This window comes from Astyanax mexicanus, chromosome 4 (genome assembly GCF_023375975.1).
Source record: "Astyanax mexicanus isolate ESR-SI-001 chromosome 4, AstMex3_surface, whole genome shotgun sequence".
NCBI classification, from domain to species: domain Eukaryota; kingdom Metazoa; phylum Chordata; class Actinopteri; order Characiformes; family Acestrorhamphidae; genus Astyanax; species Astyanax mexicanus.
Genome location: NC_064411.1, coordinates 16,722,258 through 16,745,271, shown reverse-complemented (window position 1 = coordinate 16,745,271; position 23,014 = coordinate 16,722,258). Strand labels below are relative to the sequence as shown.

General features: G+C 36.8%; 3 protein-coding genes and 1 pseudogene across 4 annotated transcripts in view; all 4 read right to left on the bottom strand.

Moving 5' to 3' along the window:
* LOC111196651 (zinc finger protein 850-like) overlaps positions 1–23,014 on the bottom strand; it is a 491,117-nt gene that overhangs the window by 69,129 nt on the left and 398,974 nt on the right. The window lies entirely within an intron of this gene.
* Positions 1–23,014, bottom strand: part of LOC125801483 (zinc finger protein 239-like) — a 225,484-nt gene that overhangs the window by 72,110 nt on the left and 130,360 nt on the right. The window lies entirely within an intron of this gene.
* LOC125801443 (zinc finger protein 79-like) overlaps positions 1–23,014 on the bottom strand; it is a 124,749-nt pseudogene that overhangs the window by 82,074 nt on the left and 19,661 nt on the right.
* LOC125801159 (NLR family CARD domain-containing protein 3-like) lies at positions 2,088–5,313 on the bottom strand. The gene is made up of 2 exons (XM_049477387.1): positions 3,894–5,313; positions 2,088–2,524 (listed from the first exon to the last, which is right to left on the bottom strand). The coding sequence occupies exons 1-2, from the start codon at positions 5,285–5,287 to the stop codon at positions 2,335–2,337; spliced, it is 1,584 nt and encodes a 527-aa protein (XP_049333344.1). The 5' UTR covers positions 5,288–5,313; the 3' UTR covers positions 2,088–2,334.

Here is a 23,014-nt window from a genome sequence, read left to right as displayed (position 1 = left end):
CCGTGGACGGGAACCAGTGGAACTTGTAGTTCTTTGGGCTAGAGATAACTGCTCTAGGGTGATACCCACTTTTACTTCACTTGGTTTTCTTTCAAAGCAAGTCACAGGAGTCCAGGGTGAGTTCCCAAGCACTTCTTTCATTTATTAGCAGTTCTAAGCACTCAAACATAAACGTAGCTAGCATTCAGAGAACAGAGGGGAGAGCCGTGGATGTTAACTAGCCTAACACGAGGCGGAGAGAGACGAAGCAGCAGCCACCTAACCCTAATTTGCTCCTAATCACACACTGCCGCTGCCTCCGCCAAACTGATCTAAACAAAATATAGTGTGTTCACATACATTTCTTAAAGGGACATGAACCCCAATCTTGTAACACGCGGATCTTTTTAACTGTATCGTGGAGCTCACTTATTGTTGCGCAGAGGTTTTTTTTTTTTTCCTTTTCAGAGCCACGCTATGCCTGATTTCTGGCGCGGCACCGGAACGGTATCACCCCTGTATCTATAACCACATCATCCATATATCAACACTACATGAATGTTCCTACACACACACACATGCACACAGTCACATAACACATTCAACATTTAAGACATTTAGCTATTTTTATTTACTTACTTATTTTTTTGTTATTCTGTGTGTTATTATGTTAGGGATGGATAAATGGAAAAATATAGGAAGCCATACTATAATAATTTTTATATATTTTATATATATTATAATAACTTTTTTTTCTTTTTTTTTCAAGGGCACAACTTCTTCTTTTGTGTTTTTTTTATATCTCTCTTCTCTTCTCCTATATATTGTTTTCTATTTGGTTTAATTTGTATATATACACATCGTTATGTCCTCCCTCTGCACAGTGACCTCAGTTATCAGAGGTTTGTATTAATAAGAATAAAGTCTTAATGGTTCTCCGAAGAGGGGTGGCGGGCAAAAAATAAAATGTTAGGAATCAAAATCAAAAATTGTATGTTACAAATTCAAAAGAGAAAAATATATAGCAAATATATATGTTTAAATATACTTGGTTACTTTATTATCCTTTACAGTTATTATCCTTTACAGCGAACAGCTTCCAGTGCACAGCAGCAGCAGATACTTTAACAATTAAATTTCATACAAACATTCTGTTCAATGTTATATTATTCTCTGTTTCACTCCATTAAAAAGCTCACATTAGCGAGATGTGCTAAATATTCATGCACAAAGTATGATAGTTCATAGTTCATAGTCAGTGAGCTAGTGAATGAGATAGTTACCTCTTCACTGAACTAGTGAGTTAATTAGCCAGTGAGCTAGTGAGTTAGCTAGTTACCTAGTCAGTGAACTAGTGAGTTACCTACTCAGTGAGCTAGTGAGTTACCTAGTCATTGAGCTAGTGAGTTAGCTAGTTACCTACTTTGTGCATGAAAATTTAGCACGCTAATGTGAGCTTTTTAATGGAGTGAAACAGAGAATAATATAACATAATATAACATTAAACAGAACATTTGAATAAAATTTAATTGTAAACACAATCTGCTGCTGCTGTGCACTAGAAGCTTTTTGCTCTCCGTGTTTGGAAGGACGCTTGAAATTAGCGGGGTGGGCATGGTGAGTCTCAGTGGTCAGTCCAGAACCAGCTGACCAATGGAGGTTCAAGGGGAACGCCTTCTTCTAAGCCCCGCCCACCTGTGAAAAGTGTGCCAAAACTCAGAAGAAAAAAACTAAAGCAGAAGCAAAGGAGAGATTCCAGAAGCAAAAGTCTTTAACAGAAAAATAAAAAAAACTCCACAAAAAATTCACAAAAACACAAAAAGAAAAGCAAAGACTGGCAAAATCCAAACTGATATAATTTTCAAATAACTGTAAAGTATAATAAAGTAAACAAGTATATTTAAACATATATATTTGCTATATATTTTTTCTCTTTTGAATTTGTAACATACAATATTTGCTTTTGATTCCTAACATTTTGATTGTGGATTTTATTTTTGTTGTGTAAAACTTTTGGCACAAACGGAGAGAGAGAGAGAGAGAGAGAGAGAGAAAAAAACAAATGGGGAGAGACAAACACAAACAGAGAAATGGAGAGAGAGCAACAAAGCTCTGAGCTGGAAATCTGAACCGGATTGTTACAGCTGGACACCGCATTAAAGTGTTTCAGTCGTTTAACCAGAAAAGAAATCTGCATGTTGGGTGGAGGCGGAGCAGATTACGGCAGAAGTTGGGGTCAAACTTGGTGCCGAAATAAAACTTGGGTTAAAAAAATAGTAATGCGTTACTGATTCCAACTTAACAAAGTATGTTAATGATTTAAAGCTGACAGCCCTAATAATTTCAAATGAAAAATCACAGAAACACTGACCTGAGAATCTGCAGTTTACATTGTGAACTCTTCAGTCCAGCAGAGAGCAGCTCCACTCCTGAATCCTGCAGGTCGTTGTTACTGAGGTCCAGCTCTTTCAGGGGGGAGTTTTCCAGGTTTAAAACTGATTCCAGATTTTCACACGTCTTTACTCCAAGATTACATGAAGCTAGTCTAAAAAACAAGAATATATAAATGATTTTACAATAAACCCAAAGAAGAATATTTAAAGAGCTAGTGTTTCTTTATACTGAAATAGTTAACATGCAGAAATCTCCACTTTATTTGTGATCAGCATGGGCATACAGTTCACCAAAAGCTCTGGGACAGATTATAATGAGTTAAAATAGAAAATAAAATGTTTAACAAAACAGAAAAACAAGCAAGGCTTTTAGCAGTGTGTGAATTTATTCTATTTTCCAAGTTAAACTCTGGAAAAAAACATTACACCTTCTCCCACATACATCAGTGAGCTAGTGGGTTGCCTAGTCAGTGAACTAGTAAGTTACATAGTCAGTGTGTTATTGAGTTAGCTACTTATCTACTCAGTGAGCTAGTGAATTAGATTGTTACCTACTCAGTGTGCTAGTGAGTTACCTAGTCATTGAGCTAGTGAGTTAGCTAGTTACCTACTTTGTGCATGAATATTTAGCACATCACGCTAATGTGAGCTTTTTAATGGAGTGAAACAGAGAATAATATAACATAATATAACATTGAACAGAACGTCTGTATGAAATTTATTTGTAAAAGTATCTGCTGCTGTGCACTGGAAGCTGTCCGCAAAAAACTAAAGCAGAAGCAAAGGAGAGATTCCTGAAGCAAAATTCTTTAACAGAAAAATGCAAAAAAATCACAAAAACACAAAAATAAAAGCAAAGACTGACAAAATCCAAACTAAAATAAAGTAACCAAGTATATTTAAAATATTTGCTATATATTTTTTCTCTTTTGAATTTGCAACAAACAATTTTTGCTTTTGATTTTTAACATTTTGTTTGCGGATTTAAGTCTAAAAATCAAGAATAAACAAATGATTTCACAATAAGCCCAAAGAAGAATCTTTGAATGGATTGACAAATCCTTAGCTGGTGTTTCTTTATACTGAAACAGTTAACATGCAGAAATCTCCACTCTGGAACTCTGGAAAAACATTACAGCTTCTCCTACATATATAAGTTACAAATAAATACAGACACTTAAAATGTATGTTCTATATAAAATTGTTATGTTCTATTGCTAATCATCATTTCTCCAAAGCATATTGAGATGCAAGATGCAAGAGATGTGCATTCATTTTAACAAAAAACATATAACTTGCCCAAAACCTTTTTTTAAGATTGTATTTAATCAGTCTAAGACAGAAACTTCATGTACTGTTTACATTAAAATGATGGTTTGATTATTATTACACACAAAGGATAATGCATGCTTATATGTAACAATGTAAATAATGTGAATCCACCAGTGATTAAATGGAAACTCATTCTACACATCAGCAGTTGATTAAAAACTGTGTGAAGGCCTGAATAAAAATACTCACACAACTCTTCTGGATATTTTAACTACTGGCAGCAGCCTCAGAAGACACTCCTCTGATGGATCATATTTACTGAGGTTAAACTCCTCCAGCTCTTCTTCTGAGTTCACCAACACAAACGCCAGAGCTGACCACTGAGCAGGAGAGAGGCTGGCCTGTTGAAGACGACGGTCACCACCTCCACTCAGGTATTTCTGCACTTCCTGCACCAGAGAATGATCATTCAGTTCATTTAGACAGTGGAACAGATTGATGGATTTCTCTGGAGATGAGTTCTCCTCAATCTTCTCCTTGATGTATTTGATGGTTTCCTCATTGCTGTGAGAGATCCTCTCTGTCTGTGTCAGTACGACTCGTAACAGATTCTGATTAGACTGCAGTGAGAGACCTAGGAGGAAACGAAGGAACAGGTCAAGGTGTCCACTCTCACTCTGTAAGGCTCTGTCTATGGCACTGCTGAGGAAGTCAGTCATCGATGACCTGCTGAAGAGTTCAGATAGTTCAGTGTTTTGGTTTTTAGTGGTTTGCTGATTCAGAACGCTTCTGTCAATGAAGCAGAGAAATGCATATAAAGCAGCAAGAAACTCCTGAACGCTCAGATGCACAAAGCTGAACACCTTCCCGAGGTGCAGCTCATGTTCCTCCCTGAAGATCTGGGTACACACTCCTGAGTACACTGACACTTCTCTAATATTGATGCCACTCTCTCTTAGATCTTCCTCATAGAAGATCAGGTTTCCTTTCTCCAGCTGCTGGAATGCCAGTTTCCCCAGAGCCAGGATACTTGTTCTAGTCTGCTGAGGATCAGTGTCACTATTCCCACTGTACTTCTGGCTCTTGTGTTTGATCTGAAAGATCAGGAAGTGTGTGAACATCTGCGTCAGGGTTCTGGGAATTTCTCCACTCTCAGCTTCACTCAGCATTCTCTCTAGAACAGTGGCTGTAATCCAGCAGAAGACCGGTATGTGGCACATGATGTAGAGGCTTCTTGAAGACCTGATGTGTGTGAAGACTTTGTTAGCCAGGTCCTGATCTCTGATCCTCTTACTGAAGTACTCCTGTTTCTGAGGGTCACTGAAACCCCGCACTTCTGTTACCTGATCAACACACTCAGGAGGGATCTGATTGACCGCTGCTGGTCGAGAGGTGATCCAGAGGAGAGCAGAGGGAAGCAGATTCCCCTTGATGAGGTTCGTCAGCAGAACATCCACTGAGGTTTGCTCTTCTATATTCACCAAGTTCTCATTGTTCTGGAAATCCAGAGGCAGTCGACACTCATCCAGACCATCAAAAATGAACATGATCTTGTAGCTCTTGTAATGTCTTGGTTTTAAATCTTGTGTTTCTGGGAAAAAGCTCTGAAGAAGATTTACCAGACTGAGCTTCTTCTCCTTCATCAGATTCAGCTCTCTAAAAGGAAGTGGAAATAGAAGAATGTCCTGATTTACTTTTCCTTCAGACCAGTCCAGAATGTACTTCTGCACAGAGACTGTTTTTCCAATTCCAGCAACTCCTTTAGTCAGTACAGTTCTGATGGGTCGTTTCTGTTCTGGTAAGGGTTTAAAGATGTTGTTGCATTTGATTGATCTTTCCTGTGTTGTTTTTTTCCTGGATGCAGTTTCAATCTGTTTCACCTCATGTTCCTGATTGACATCTCCAACCCCTCCCTCTGTGATGTAGAGCTCTGTGTAGATCTTACTCAGAAGTGTTGACTTTCCATAGCCTGAAATTCCTTCATTAATTCTCTGATATTTATCTCTCAGCTTGAATTTGATTTTTTGTTGACATGCTGGGGCCAATTCTGAAAACAGAGGAAGAAAATATGAAAAACATAATTAGCCGTGATCATGCATTAGATCTCAGTGTAGGACACATGGTACACTACTTTAAAGTAAAGGATGTATTGGTGTTTTTGTAGCAGCTGTAATTGCTTTAGATGTATTCATGGTGTCCCTTAAAAATCAGTAAGTGTTAAGTTTAAGGACTACAGTTATTCTACAATTATAGAATCAAATTAATTAATGTTTCTCCTTTGAGACTTCACTGAGAAAATAAATTAGCACTAGTTGGTACCCATAGTCACGTCCCTGAACTCTTACTGCTCTCTAGTATGTTGGCGAGGTCTGTCTCATTCATGCTCCTCAGGATGTGCAGTGTGACCTTCAGCACCCCCTTCTTCTGATCTTCATCCACCTCTCCCTCAGTGCATGCTGGGTAATCTGGACTCAGGAGCTTCTTAAATTTGTTCAGCTCATTCTTCACTAGAGAGATAAACTTCTCCTGCAGCTTCTGATTAAGAACAAACATCAGAGAATCAGTAAAGCAGTACAGAGAAAGAGATGATGACACTGATCTGAGGACAAAAGGAGTAATGGATGCTTTGGTCTGTAGAAGGATTTAAACATCATGTTACTGAGTAGCATCATATAGCATCAGCATTAAAGGAGAATTGCAGTGTAAAATTGACTTTGGGTGTAGTAAAATATGATAAAAATGAGTATTTACCTTTGTTGAATAGCACACCTCCCCTATGCACTGGGTGCCGGCTGTGTCTGTCATTATCTGTACCGTGATGGTGGTGCCCAGAGCTAAAAGCTAGCAGCATGGGATGTAAACATTGTTTTTTAATAAGGTTCTTGTGCACTGAAAAAGTGCCTCGTTAATGCCTCGTTTTAAATGTCAGGGCTTCCGGATTGTAGCAAAGCTACTTTGAGCTGAATAACGGTGTAGTAAGCGATTTATCTGCAGAAGCAAAATATGCCCCAAAGCGGGCTTTGTAAAGAGTGTGGGGCAAAAAGCATAAAATTACTGTATCTCAGAAAGCTGTAGGAGAGCGGAGGTGTGCTTTTCTTACTTTTTATCATGTTTTACTGCACAAAGAGTAAATTTTACACAGAAGTTCTCCTATAACATTATAATATAACGGTTATAATGCTCCATAAACTGAAGGTAAATTAATTATGATTATCAAAATTTTAAAGTGAAATTAAACTGAAATGTAAAAGAAATCAGAGAGAACCCCATAAAATATATAGTTTAGGTCTAACCTTAAATATGTGGTCCAGTTTTTTCCTGTAACTCTTTATTTTCTTCTTACTGTGGATAACAAGAAAACCACACTGTAAGCCACATGAATAAATGTTCTGATCTAAAAAGCTTTTGTTTCAACTAAATATGTTATTATTAATAAAATAAAGTATATCAGAAAATCAGATTAAAGTAAAACATAAACCTGCATTAAACCAACACTTTCTTAACTTTCTAATAATAAAGATTTATAAAGGTAAATAAAGATTTTTGCAATTATGTCACCCTTTATCTAACATTTTGAGGCACGGATAAAAAAAGTTGAAAAAAAAGTTGCTTTGAACCACTGAGTCAATGCTTAATTTATTCTACAATCAACAATAATTACATATAATTACATATAATTAAATGATTAAATGCTCGTAGTTACTTGTGCTGTCACGTGAGCCAATCACTTTCATTCACGCTTCATTTTCCTCCAAACTGTTCACACACCGTCATTGTGTTGAAATCTTTCTCTCTGTTGTGCTCTCTCTCTCTCTCTCTCACACACACACACACACACACACACACTCAGCTGATAGCAGGTTTCTTCTTACCAGGTTGTTGAAGATAAAATATGGATTATATACTCTTATTTCATCCATTAAAGCACATTAAAATATTCTAATTTATACTGACATTAGATCCTAGTCTAGATCTAGTCTGCCAGACACAACAATTGTTGTTCCCTTCCCAAGGGAATAACCACCACTAAAAATAAATGAATAAATAAATAAATAAATACAGATTAAATCACAGATCATTGTTTCCATTAATACAATTCATTTTAATTTGATTGAAATCACTAATATAAATATAACTTTGTTTAGCAAATTTCACACTGATGAATTTATTTACTCTAGAATATCTGGTAGGTCACATGGTTTACACACATGTGCACTGTTCGATATTTGAACTGATGAATTTATGTTTTTTTTGTGTCAAGGTATTAAATATTTAATATATTGTTAAGTGCAGTTTATTACAATATAATACTTTTTTCTGAAAAAATTGTTTTGTTTTTATCAGTGTGTGTGTGTGTGTGTTATGCTTTAAAAATGTACATTTTAGTAAATCAGTGAAAGGGTTTTGATGTTTCACTCACTCAGAGGTCATATCTTCACTGCTGAAATTAGTACGATTCCCCATGGACGCGTCGCTCTTCATAGAAACACAGCTGGGTTCTGGAGAAGCTCCTCTCTGGGTTTTAGTTCTGTTAACATTAAACACAGTGAAACTCCAGCATTTACACAGTGAAACTCCAACACACAGCACATCTTTAATAAAGATCAGGAACTGAAGAGCTTCACTCTCAGAACAGAACAGTAGTTTAGTGCAGTGATGTACCGAGACCCAGAGCTTCCTCCTCCACTGCTGAACTTTAGAGGAATCCTCATGGACCAGTCACTCTTCATAGACACTCCACTGGGGGCTGGAGATGCTGCTCTCTTCTCCCTGTAAACAGATCTTCATGATGATCCATGATGAGAGTAAAGTGTGGAGTAATGTGTTCCTTTACTAAAACTTATTCACAGGTTCCAGACTAACTTCTTCATGACCGGCCCAGAAGCGTCCCGAAGCTTTCTGTCAGCTGCCCCAAACTGAAAAACGCTTGTCTAATAAATATACATATTTTAATTTCTTTAACAATACTGTTGAATATATTTGTGTGTTTGTTATGATGTCACAATGTCATCACCTGATTAGATCATATTTACTATATGTATTTTATAGATCTGTGTCTAGTTAATAACATGTATTGGTAAGAGCTACACAATTACACAATTATACTGTTTTATAAACTAAAAGGTATATTTTTATACTGAACTCTAACAGAGATACAGATCAGAACAGAATAGAACAAGTATTTCTGTGAGAAGCTTCATTCCACAGCTTTAATATCAAACCCAATCACTTCCATCTGATCTATATAAATGCAGCACATCAGGATTTCCTCATTTCTAATGCTAATGTAAACCCAGACAGCGTGAGGTAAAATCCGAGACGGATCCTCACAATGGATCTGATGCAGAGTTCACTTTCACTAGAGACAAATCCGATCCAGATTTTGAGCAAATCAAAACATTTATGTTAAAATATATGGACCATATTTTGTAACATAAATGTGCAACCACCCCATACCATAGCACCCACCTAGCAACAGCATAAAATCACTACAGCAACCACCTAATACTGTTACTGTGCCAGAAGGAAACATATTATTAATATTAACAATTAGATATTAAAGGCAGACATGTACTTTAAATACAGATTAGAAACACTTTCTACTAGAAGAATAACTGGCTTTGTTAAGTGTTTCTCTGTGTTTAAATACAGCACAGGGTTCTGACTCTGGTCCAGGAGAAACTCTGTTCTCAATATTTTAAAACTGTAAAATATGCAGATCACAGCTCCAGGATTAGAGCTGAAACCATTACAATACAAAACTACTTTACATATTAAACCCATCACTTAATTTACTCACTTTAGGACAGGAGGTCCTCCTCCACTGCTGGAGTTCTGAAGATCCATCATTTACTCTTCTTCATTCACACACAGCTGAACACTGCCGACACCGACCCCTGAGAACAGATCAGCTGTTACAATTCTAACAATAATGACATTATCACCAGAACTGCATTAAACAATACCTGATAAACTAACAAAACAAACAGAGAATGATACATAACAGTGTGATTTACCCTCATTACACATTATTCTACAGACTACAGAAGCATTTACTGTTATTATAATTATTATAGTTTAATTATTATTAGGAATATTACTGCATTACACAACATTATAAATATACATGTGACCCCTCCCTAAAGACGCCCAATATAAATTTAGGGGGGCCTACACCTCAAATTGATATTGGTTGCAAATAACCAGATAACCTTTAGCTGAATAAGCTAACAACTTAACTTTTTTGTTTTACTTATATAAAGAGAAATAAAATAAAATCTCATAAATAACACAAAAACACTCCCCCTTTAGATATATAAATCAAACCTAAGACCGTGTTTTTCTCTAAACTCTGGTTAATAAAATAAAGTAAAAATAAAATACCCAAATAAAACAACCCTTGGTTTTTATATGATACGTATGAAACATCACCATTAAGAGGTAAAACACCCAGATCAACAGTTCAAGCGCTTTTTTTTGGACCGGTATGTTGGTGCACTTATTACTCCACTCAGTCAGCGAAAGTGAATCGAATGAGTCAACCGAGTCAGTTGATTCGTTACCCACAGTTCACACAGAGCTCACGGAGATGGCGTCCTCAGTAGCCATGGCAACAGACTCCCGGTTCCGGCTGAACTGCCTCTTCAGAGGTTCCGCAGTAAACTGAACTGAACAAGTTATGTTACTGAATCAGAATAGAGAGATTATTTAAGTATAATATAAAACAGCAGGATTAAAAACACTAACACTCCACGTGATCTTGAGCTCCGTATAAGTCAAGTCAAGTAGTTTTATTGTCAATACTGCATATGTACAGGACATACAGAGAACTGAAATTACGTTACTCTCCTTATTTTATTGTCAATACTATGCAGTATTGACAATAAAACTACTTGACTTGACTTACAGCTGATTGTTCTCCAGCCGGTCTGATCTAGACCAGGTCCAGGTCTGATCCAGGCCCGGTTCAGATCTCCATGCTGATCCTGGTTCTTCCAGTGGAATCGGACACTGAGCTGATCTTAAAGAACCGGTTCTGACTTTAAGCTACACGGTTCTGTTCTACATTCTCTTCAGTTCTGAACTTACCGTGTGAATCCGGACTTCTGTCCTCTTCTAATGGCGGAGACTGAACTTACTTTCACTCTCCTTCACCTGAGTCTCACCTGTCTCCCTCTAAGTCCCGCCCCCTTGCTATCTTACAGCGAATAGACGCTGGGTGGGCGGAGCTATTGCTCGTTTTTGGGTATTGTAAGCCAATCATATCATAGGGCTGAATGGAATGTTTAAATATACATGAGTCTGAAGTTTCTCCCACACAGTTTTCAGACCGGTGTTCTGCCGAGTTCTGCTACCCGTCCAAAAGTGCTCCTCCCCGCACTGCGCATGATCTGCCCCACATTTTATAACGTTCTCATGAGTTTTTCAAGATGATTCTGTTTTCTATGACTGCATTAAACAGCCTGAGCTCACCGTCATTACTTATTTAAGGGTTACATAAAGGTAAATGACAAACAAAACAAAACAAAAAAATAATAATAAGCTATTTAGAAACAAACTAACAAAAATCACTAAATAATTTCATTTACCTCTTAAATACATTTTTTAAAATAAAAAACAGTTGGTTAATTTTATACTCTGACGTGACTATACTGCATGTGTGTGCACTGTGATAATAATGCTGGGAGAAAGGAGCACTGCCTCCATCTAGTGTCTTTGAGATGTTCTGCATTTTATATAAGGGTGGTTGACATCACATGGATTTTTTTTGGTCCAGTGTGTCAAATATATGTAAATTATAGAAAAACATGTCAAAAACTGTGGTGATATTGTTCAGAAATTGCTGATTTATATGAACTTACAGAGCATTCATAGGATTAACATTTTTTTCTCAATTTTCAGTAAAACCAAAAAAATGCTCACATGGTGTTAATGTTACAATCACATTTCATAAAGTTATATTTTTAATAAAAACAAGTAAATGAGGACTAACAGTTGGACATGGTAGGAGTAGCAGGGTGAGTGGTGAGCTCCTGGTCTAACTGGAGGATAAAAGCTTCACTATCCAGCTGATCACCAACGTCAATAGAAATTCATTTCAGGTTGAATGTTGGTCATTAAGTTAGATTAAAAAAATTACGTCAGGATAAAATCTAAAACTGTTACGTACCTGCACTCTTAAAAATTCAACAAACTTTACCTCAAAAACTTAATGGATGAGTGGAGCAATAAGAGAGGCCGATAGGAGGAATAAAACAAGATTATCCTCTGAGTTCTGCCCTTTACGTTCTAGCCATAATGATGAAAGAATACAAGGTATTAAAAGAGGAGATTATTTAGTTAAAATCACAGTTTATGCAGATGATATTACAGTTTTTATTACAACAAAAAAAGACTTAGACATTATAATGGAATATTATAAATGTAATAAAAAAGTTTCTGGTGCAAAGCTTAATATGGCTAAATCTAAATGAGTTGATGTTCCAGATAAAGAGCAAATAAAATTTTTAGGTGTGTATTTTAATAATGGTGACTGTGTGGACAGTAAGTGGAAACAAAAAGAGGAAGTAGTTTCTGAAGAAATTAAATCCCTCTAACAACACGTCCAATGATCAGTCACCCAAACTGAGTTCTACCAGACGCAGTGGAGGAACCAGGTCCAAGTGAAGCTCTCTACAATGGAAGTGAAAGAGTAGAGGATGGAAATGAGTCATCATGAAGATTTAAGTAGCAGCGGAAGCAGCAGCAGCAGCAGCGGAGAGTCAGACGGAGGAAATCCGAACACCAGCACCTCGTCTGAAGGATACAGCAGCGAGGAGTACGAGTCTGCAGCAGCCGAAACACAAGCAAACCAAGTTCCTCCTCCTTCTTCATCACCTCTCCTTCCATCTATGACAAGATCTACCACCATACATACGCACAGGGGCTGCTGCATCCAACAAAAAGAAACGGAAAAGAAAACCTAAAAAAGGAGGTTAGAAGCAGAATGAACAATACACTAAGAAAAAGTAAAATAAATAAACATTTCTTTATCTCCTCTGTCTGACCTAATATTGCACTATGCAGTGTTGGGGGATTCAGTATAAAAAGAACAGGAATGAGAAATTAAGTATATTTTAAAAAAAATAGCAGAGATTTGTTGTGTTGTGTTTACAGTAAACGAAACTAAATACATATGAAGATATAGAAAATACCCCCAAAAATGTGGGATAATGGTTATTTCTTCTTTTCTATTGGAGAATGTAAAGCTGATGGAATCGATTTATTATTCTATAAATCAATTGTTTGAAATAACCAACAAAACAAAACTGGAAAGATTTGTTTCCTCTACCAGCATGGATGTAAAGACACTTGTAAAATTCTGGACTGGACACATCTCTGATTATGACTCTGAGCTATATTTAAAACATTGCTGTGATATTCTGAAGCCTGCAGTTAAACCAGTGGATAATCGTGGAACGTGGTATGAAGCATCAAGTGAAACTACGTAAAGATGCTGTAGATCATTTGGTTAAATGATTATTTTGATTGGTTATCACTGCCTTGTGTATGTTCACTCATTTGGAGGCGGAGCCTAACAGCAGTCTGTGTTTCTGTTCATTGTGGCTGCTGGAGTGAAGTGCGGATTAAACAAATAACCTGTGGTTCCTTTCTAAGACTAGAGTGGAATGAGACAACGCTGCCATTTGTACTTTGTGTTCAGACGTGGGACACAACTATTTCACATGCCCTAAATCCTACGCCAACAAATTCAAGCAAAGACTAGGCTTTCCAAGACCAAGTGATCTAAAACACACAGAATCCAGGGCATCTACAGAGATAGAGACAGGACAGATGCAAGTTCAAGGTACGATCATCAACACTATCAAGATCCTAGAGGAAGAGCAAGTGTCTAAATCAGTCCAGAGTGGAGAAGCGGAAAAAAGAAGTGTCTTAAGAGGAGCTTTATGAAGAGGGTGAAGAATCAAATTCAGATGAAAGTTCAGACAGCGACTGGTCAAGTATCATCAGAAAGTGGAGAAATATGAAGGACGGGTCCCACAATCAAAAGAAAATGACTATAACCCCTTTATGCAGATGCAATTTTATGCTAATTTTCATGTGATTTGCACCAACTACACTCTAAATCATTGTATCTTAAGTTTTACATAGAGCACAATGATAAATCAGGGTTTAAACTGAACTAAAACAATAATTCACCTCCAGTCTTTTATTTCCATTATTTAAGTTCCGGTTGAGAACATCAAATGCAGACAAAAATGGTAAAAAAAAAAAAAAAAACGTGTGTATGGATGCTGGTGATGAAAAATCAGTCATGTTCTACATTTCCTGATTCACCAGGGTCTTGACAAACAAGGTACAAAATTTGTAAAAAAAAAAAAAATACAAGGAAGCATTGATTTTTTTTTAAATGACCTTATCCAAAATGTAAACGTATACCCAAAACCTTTCTGACACCACATATTGGACATCAAAGTCTTTTAGAAAATAAAAATAGAATTTCTAAAAATCGTATCAAATCCTGTCTGTAGGTTTTCTCTGTAGTATTATGTGGCGACTTGTCTGAAAGACAGGGTTGCAGATAATACAGTTAATATTACAGGAGAAGGGAAATTACTGGGATAAGTATAACATGGACTAAAAGATTCCTTTAGAGAACTTTTTCCTCTTGAGACTTTACTCGTTTTGATTCTCGAGTTAAAACACGCATTGATAGAATATATGTTACTAAAGATATAAAGGTCCTAAATTATAGAACTGAACTCATGTAAACTTAAATCTGGGAATCAGAGAACAACGGGGGTTCTGGAAGCGAAACACACAGTGCCGAAAAATATGACTAAAAATCTGAAGAACTAAAGACGTGGAAGTTTAAACCCATTCTAATGCAAAATTATGGGATACTTGTTAAAAGTCAGATTAAAATGTTTCTGGTACATAAATGTGAAAAATTAAATAGTGAACAACATGAATATTACAGTAAACTTACAGCAGAATATGTGGACATTCAAAGCAAAATAGAGAAAAATATTTTTAATTTGTGTGGATTTTTAATGTAATAGTTTTCTATGTAATACTTATTTTTTGTGTAATAATCTTGTGACTTGTTGTTTTGTCAGCTTTGTGTGGTGTGTTCAAACAAGTGCGTATATTACAGGTCCAGATATAGTAAATTCTTACATCAACTTTTTCTTTTGTTTGTTTGTTGAGATGATTTTATTCAGCAGCTGCTATTATCTGCTCCTGATCAGATTTCTAGGAGAGATGTTTTTTGCTGGCGCTTGGAGTCCATCTGCTGGTGGAACACAGACACTGCAGTGATTTATGAATGAGTGAGAATACAAATCTGTTTACCTGTTTTGTAATGTTTTATTTGTTTACATGGATTTGGATTATGAGGGTCACGTGTGGTTGTCTAATAGTGTTACTTCTCATGGATCAAGAGAGTTTTTAACTGATCTAAATATTTTATGTGTAGAGTGAGTGAAAAGGATAGTCTGAATTATTAATATAAAAATGTACAATAACTTACACACTACACATTTTATTGTTTACTTGATTAAAAAATTGACTGCTCTTACTTTCTGTATCAAAAGTAAGGCTCCTTTTTGGAAAACAATATTAGTGTGATTGCCAAACATTGTCATCGGATATGTATATAATATATTATTATTAAGATATGTGTGTCTCCATTATAGCCAAACTTTAAGGAAGTGGCGTACCAAACACTGTAGTTCTTTCTACAGTGGAGAATTTAGAGGAATTTGTGGGGGATATGCAAGCTAATATTCAGGAACAAGTATTAAACTTACTCTCAGATGACGATCCCTCCAGATCAGCCATACAACAGTTTTTTAAAAGGGTGGACAATCCCTTTAGCCAGTTTAATTCCAATAGCAAATGGAACAAATAATAAATATATTTCAGGGAAAAATGGAATATAGTACAGCCTGTTAACCCGTGTTTAGGAGTAAGGTATGATAGCAGACTTAATAGCAGAATTATAAACTATGAGCAAATTCCAGTTGTTGTCGAGTTCATATACATGTTCCTTTATTGGGAACACTCCGGTTCATGTTCAAGAATGAGAATATTTGTGATATGTTCCAAATATGAGCCGTCTGACAAATATGAGGACTTCTGTGATGGAAGCTACTTCACAAATAATCTTTTTTCAAGAAACAAGTGTGCTCTCCAAATCCAATTTCTGCTTTGATGGTTTTGAGTGTGAAAACCATCTAGGTTAAAAAAAGGATACATAAAGTTGGCTGCCTTTACTTTATCCTTAGAAATCTCCCTCAAATGGTGAATTCTACATTAATGAACATTTGTCCGCTATCACTGTTCTACCTCTTGTGAAGGACTTGAAAATATAAGACTACTGGGGTTGCTGTTTCATTTGCATAGGTGGTACACTGGTGATAACTTGGGCATGCATAGCATTCTTGGGTATGTGGAATCTAAATATTTTTTGCAGATTTTTCTTAATAGAAAAATCCTTGGTTCAGTTGATTTTTTCAGAAGATGACTCATGTTTAACCCTAAGATCACCTGTTCTGAATGAACAGCATTATGTTGTCTTGGTCGATGATCAAACAATGCCCTCTTCATTTGGCATTAAGAGAAATAGCATACTTAATACACTGCAATATTTCAATATTGTAGAAAATTATGCTGTTGACATCATGCATGATATTGTAGTGAACTGAGGGGGCGGGGAAATGAGTGAACACGTGTTGAAAAATACTGGCAATATAAGGAACACCTAAGGGGTCCTCAAGGGGGGGCACGGCCAGGTAGACGCGAGAGGAAGCGCGTGCTGCCGGATGAGACGCTGGTGTGGCGTGCTCTGGGAGAGTGCACTGAACTCTGTTTGCCTCGGCGTGAACCAAGGAGAAGACTGAACTTTTATGGGACTTTGATGAACTACAGCGAGTGTGCGCTCCGGACTCTGTATCTATCGCATCTGAACGCAAGTGTTTATCACTCCCTCTCTATCTCTCTCTCTCTTACTCCTGTTTGAGCTCTGGCCATTGTTACTCTAACTCACTATTATTTTAGGATCATTCTGACTGGTCTAGTTATTGTAGTTTCTCGTGTGTTTATGCGTATGTCTTTTTAGCTCTTCAGCCGTGTGTTATTTATTCTGAGGATAAACTAGGTACGATTGCTGTGCTTCTCTGATTGTGTGGTATTAGTGAGTTATTTGATGAAAGATACGTGTGAGTTTGTACTAGAGTGGGTTTATTTCACAGTGTGTAGTTTCTAAGTAACCCGTTACATTTCTATGTGAATTAATTAACGGTGCTTCTCTGATCGTGTAATATTAGTGATTGACACGTGTGAGTCTGTACTAGAGTGGGTTTATTTCACAGTGTGTAGTTTTTAAGTAACCTGTTACCCTTCTATGTGAATGAATGAACTACATGGGCTGAGTACTTTTTAAATAAGTCTATTTTTATATTGGTCATATATAGGAGTGTTTATTTTTGTATAGCTATTTTATAATTGTGTCTAATAAAATAATTGAACGTCAGGTTCTGTCTTCAGACTTTTTGTCTCCCTCTAACCGGACCTCCCCGGTGAAACAAAGGTGGTGGCAGCGACCTTTTTTTTTTAAAAACACCTTAATTAATTACCTAGCCTCGCTCGGCTGCGGGTTCGCCACAATATTGTGGAAGGGGTTGGTCAATATGAGGTCAAATTGCTATTTGAACATTTCATCTGTAAAGATGGCTTGTTAAACAGGATATATGCTTTCAATTATGGCTATCTGGAGAAGACAAACAAGCCGACAAATATAAATTTTGAATCTGGAGGACATGGGGTTAAATGCATCACAAACTAGAGGCCGACCGATCGATCGGCCAGCCGATTTAATCGGCCGATTTTTGTTATTTTTTTATCAATCGGCATTGGCCGATTTTCTTATTTGGCCGCGCCGATTTTAATCCGACACATCTGCGGGCAGCTACTTGGAACGCAGCGCAAGGTTTCAAGAGTGAGCAAGACTTTCAACGGGTAAGGCATCCATTTTTACAATCCAGTGTCCCAAAGTCTATATTTTCTCTCATGATTAGTAATCTGTGATGTTGCTTCATTTACTGAAAAAGAATAGAATTTCAACTGCATTTCTCTCCAAACGAAACTATGCTTAGCGTTGATGGCAGGAGTACATTTGGAATGCGCCCTGACTATGCAAGGCAAGCCCTATCTATAAGCTCTAGTATAAAATAACTGACGTCTCTTCTTCAGAAACGAAAATCTAAGTAAATAAAATCAAATTAACACTTGATATTTTCAGTATTTAAATTATTTTTAGACGAAATGAAAAAGGGCAGGACTAAAACTGTTTAAGGATATTCGCAGCATCAGCTGCGCTGAAATAATAATTACTGGTTAGTCAGGATTATTAGAGGACTGTACTTCTCCTTATATATAAACAGTGTTGGGCACGTTACTTTGAAAAAGTAATTAGTTATAGTTACTCGTTACTTCTCCAAAAAAGTAACTGAGTTACTAACGGAGTTACTCCACTATAAAAGTAATTAGTTACCAGTAAAAGTAACTATCCCGTTACTTTTTATTATTCGCCCGTCAAAAAAAGGAAATCAATTATGCATTTACTATTATTATTAGAAAAATAACAAAAAATAACAAACGAAAATAAACCCAAAATGTTGACAAAAATATAATCTAACGAATTTCAAAAAAATAAAACGAAATTCTCCACACAACCAAAGAAAATTACTAAAACTTGTAATACTGAAAAAAGCGGAAAAACGCGTCTGGGGATGAAATTTAACAAACCAAGCCACACTCAAAAGAAATATGTATATATAAAACAAAATAATGGACTAAAACAACAATTTAATGCCCGTTAAAATGGTATTAATATAACAGCTTCACCAAAAGAGAATAGAGCTTAGATCGTGCCCAAAAAATCCGACCCAGCCGGAGCCCGTGCACATTCTGCCCAAGCCCGAACCATAAACTGTCATTATGAGCCCGACCCGATCCGCCCCATAAACTGTCTATTTTCGGGCTGATTGAATGAGCGAAATATAATCAGAATTATGTTAATTAACACTGTAACATAGAAGCATAGAACTATTATTTAATTTAAATGATTTTTAAGAACAGCTACACACAATGCTGCAAGTCAAAAGCGGAGGCGTTCACGTGCGCCCAGAGCTACGTGATTACAGTTTTCATTTTTATTATAGTTTAATTTTATTTTGTTTTTATTTTTTCTGTTCATTTTAGGGTGGGCTTGCTAGCGCGAGCGCTTTACACAAGAACTAACGGACCACGAGTGCCGCGCGCTCGGCACAACAACTCCCGCTGTACAACTCCGCTGTACAACAGCGCTTATAAATAAATTAAACACAAAAATGAGGGTATTCTATCAGTAATTTCAGTTCGTTTTAGTTAGTTTTATAAACACAAAATACAGTTCCAGATAGTTATGTTTTTCCTTTTAATTACCGTTTTTATTAGATTCAGTTAACACAAATGTTTTTCACTTTCAATTTTCGCTATTTCGTTCGCTTTAGTGAACAATAATAATTGGTTACTTAGCAACATTGTGATTATCACACCAGAGCTTTATATAAAATAAAAATAGGAGCCTGATTTCGGGTCGGTCCTCAGGTCAGGTGGGATTCGGGCAGAGAATCTAAGCTCTAAAATAGAAAGCAGCAGCACCACAAAAACCGGAGCAGCTAAAAAGAGCTTAACGTCCTTAATTCGGAACTTGGGTTGTCCACGGCAATCACTGAATTGATTAGAGCACGCAAATCGTCACAATTGTGCCTCACTTCACCACGCCAAACCACAGGCACAGCGGCCAGAAGCTCAAGTTCACCGGACAGAGGAGGGGTTAACCAGGGCAAAGCGAAATAAAAAAAAAAAAGTTCATAGAGCTGCTAAAGTAACGTGCAGTAACGGGGTGTCGGAAATGGTAACGGCGTTATAGTTACAGTCATAGTAATTAGTTAGATTACTCGTTACTGAAAAAAAGTAACGGCGTTAGTAACCGGCGTTAGTGCCGCCCCCTGCTGTTCTGCTGTAAAACTCACCCGTTTAAAGCGGTTTGCGCTGTTAGATATTAAATGAAACGATGAGCAGAATTTTCTGTTTTGTCGGGTTCTACTTTAGAACCCCCTCCAGACTTTTCTGATAAAAGCTCATTTTATCCTGAACCTATAAAGTCTTTCTCAACTCATTTTCCGCTCACGCACCGAACCTCCAGTACAGCTGATGAGACGCGTTTCTCTGGCTAAGGAGCTCATTTGAAGAAGAAAAAAACAACAGATAAAGCTATATTTAAATTACAGCACCTGTCTGTTTTTGCATTATTTATAATTTTATTCTTAATTTAAACGTCACCCATTTTTGTAAAATAATAGCTGCAGCCCTAATGTGAACATTTTATAACATTGTCCTCCCATGTCCATTCGTTTTCAACTGCATGGAGTTGAAGAAGAAATGAGCTTTGCCGTTTTGGAGTAACTATCTAAAGTTGTCACATTATGGAAGTCTTCTTGCACTCTGTTAAACATATTAAAATGAATAATTAATAGACTAACAGACTGCAACAAGTCATACATTTGTTAATTAGTAGGCCCCTACAGTAAATTTTATATAATAGCCAACATAATATTTCTACTATAAACATGAATATATAGTGTATATAGAACATATGTTATATAATGAATAAAATAAAATGTTATGGATAATACAATCTAAATAAAATTAATATTTTTTTTATTAACATATAGTGATATAGTAACATTAAAGTCACTATAAAATGCTAACCTTATTTTCAATAAATTGTGTGAAGTTTACAATTGTTGTTCCTCCTCTTACTAGTATGATTTTAAGCATGCCAAATAAATATAATACGATAGCATATCGGCCCTAAAAATCGGCAGGTCACATCGGCCATCGGCTGACTCTGACCACTAATGATCGGTATCGGCATCGGCCTTAGAAAAACCCATATCGGTCGGTCTCTATCACAAACACTGTGTTTGATAAACATTCCTTTAATATTTGGTGACCTGGTACCAGACGATTATTTAACCTCTTAAGCTCCAAGCCTATTTTACCATTTTCCACCTGAAATTACATACTCACATTTGAAGGCTTATCACTCTAATATTAAATAACTCTATGAATCTATGAATTAATATTACTTAAAAGCCTTTACACAATTCATTTAAGACACTTTAATTATTCAATTGAACATGTAATGGCCAAAATATGGTAAAAAACAGGAACATTTTTAGGCGCTTTTCAGATTTTCTATAAAATTAACTATTTATATGGATGAAGGGTTTTACTAGCTAACATTGTAAAATTTGTCCGATATATATATTTTAGGACTTACTGTGGCCGAGATATTTAGCTTTATTTGCGTCAGTGCGTTTATAAGGGCCAGCGTTTGGTTAGAGAGTTAGGAGGTGTGTTAACAAAAGTGTATATTTCATGTTTTTGAATTAAAACTAATTTTGTCTTTTAAAAAGATTAAAACTCAATCTTACAAATTTTAGAGTACCTCCCTCCTCCATCAGCAGCCTCGTAAGGACACTTTAGGGACCCATCAGCTATTCACATGTTAAGCACTTGAGGTGCATAGCTCCCCATTCAACATGTAACGAAAAAAATTCCCCGACCTAGGTATTTCTCGGTATGAGTAGGTTTATTAGACAGACAGATTGACACATTTTGGGCTTTCTAAAACCTTTGGTTGGGGAGTTAGGGTATTCATTCACCAAACCCCTCTGTTCACAAAAGAGTATATTTTAAGTTTTTGAATAATGGTAAATAATATGTATTTCTCGGTATGTGTAGGTTTATAAGGGCGACTAGACGGACAGATTGACACATTTTGGCATTTCTAAAACCTTTGGTTGGGGAGTTAGGAGGTGTGTTAACCAAGAAGCTCTGGTGAGTAAAATTTACCTAGCACTGATTATGATGCTATCCTTAAACTGGAGTGTATCTGAACAGAAAATGCAGAATAAATGTAGCTGAATTTACCGGGGCAAGTTAAAACGTCAAAATGCAAGTTACCTTATTAGTTACCTCTTAAATTCAACAGTTGCATTCATTTGTATGTTTATAGATGTATAACAACCTGCTGTAGAATTATTTGTATATTATATAAGTAGTAGTCATTAACTTAAACTTGTAATGTAAACTTGTAATTTTAAAGAAATTTTGTCTTTTAAAAATCTTAAAACCCAATCTTACAAATTTTAGAGTACCTCCCTCCTCCATCAGCAACCTCTTAAGAACACTTAATGACCCATCAGCCCTCCTCCATCAGCAGCCTCTTAAGAACACTTAATGACCCATCAGTCCTCCTCCATCAGCAGCCTCGTAAGGACACTTTAGGGACCCATCAGCTATTCACATGTTAAGCACTTGAGGTGCGAACACGCCCCCCGTTATACAGGTATAAGTAGAAGCACACTTCTTCACTAGTTCACTTCTTTCCCTACAGACTGGAGGAACAGACTGCTGAATCTCCGCTGCTGATCCAGGAACACACCGCTGAAGCTACACTGCCGACTGCTTGTTCTCCGTTGCTGATCAAGGATCAAGAAGCTCTGGTGAGTAAAATTAACCTAGCACTAATAGATTATGATGCTATCCTTAAACTGGTGTCTAGCTAAACAGAAAATGCAGAATAAATTTAGCTGAATTGACCAGGCCAGTTAAAACGTCAAAATGCAAGTTACCTTATGTAATTATAGTTAAAGCTAGTTTTTAGCTTTACAGTTTTTTAAATTGTACACCATAGAAAGCAGGTTGACTCAAGGTATGGATTGGCAATAAGTTAATGTGTGTTTCAAAAGATGTTGTTGTCATGAGTTTCGGTTAACTTATATATTTATTTATTGATTGGCACTTTGGCGTAAAATACACTTTTCAACTTCTCCAAAGCGCTGGATAGCACAATTTATTTGTCCTATGTTTAAAAATGTGCTCATTTATTTCAGATGGCTCCCTGTCCAGTTTGCAAGAAGATGCTGTCCTCCATCTCTGCGCACCTTTCCACAGTACATCACGTGGAAAACGTAGAGGAGAAGAAGATCCTGATTCAGCTGGCGAATCAGAAAGTGTCGATCCTGACATCTCCGTGTCCTGTTCCGGGATGTGGGTATCAGAAGACTCGTCTTGACCGCCATCTGACCAGCTGCCATCAGGACCTGTCCGACAAGGCCAGGGAGAGATACATCCAGACGGCACAGAGGATAAAAGCCATTACTCTCCTGAGAGAGTTGAGGGCTAGCAGTCCGAACGTGCCCATGGCCACTCGCTTGGACTTGGCTGCTGCTGACGAGTGAGTGGCACTT

Coding starts and splice junctions, on each gene's coding strand:
- LOC125801159 (XM_049477387.1), bottom strand. CDS start 5,287: ATGAAGGAGAAGAAGCTCAGTCTGGTAAATCTTCTTCAGAGCTTTTTC. Junction 2,525..3,893: donor AAAATATCCAGAAGAGTTGT/GTGAGTATTTTT, acceptor CTTGTTTTTTAG/ACTAGCTTCATGTAATCTTG.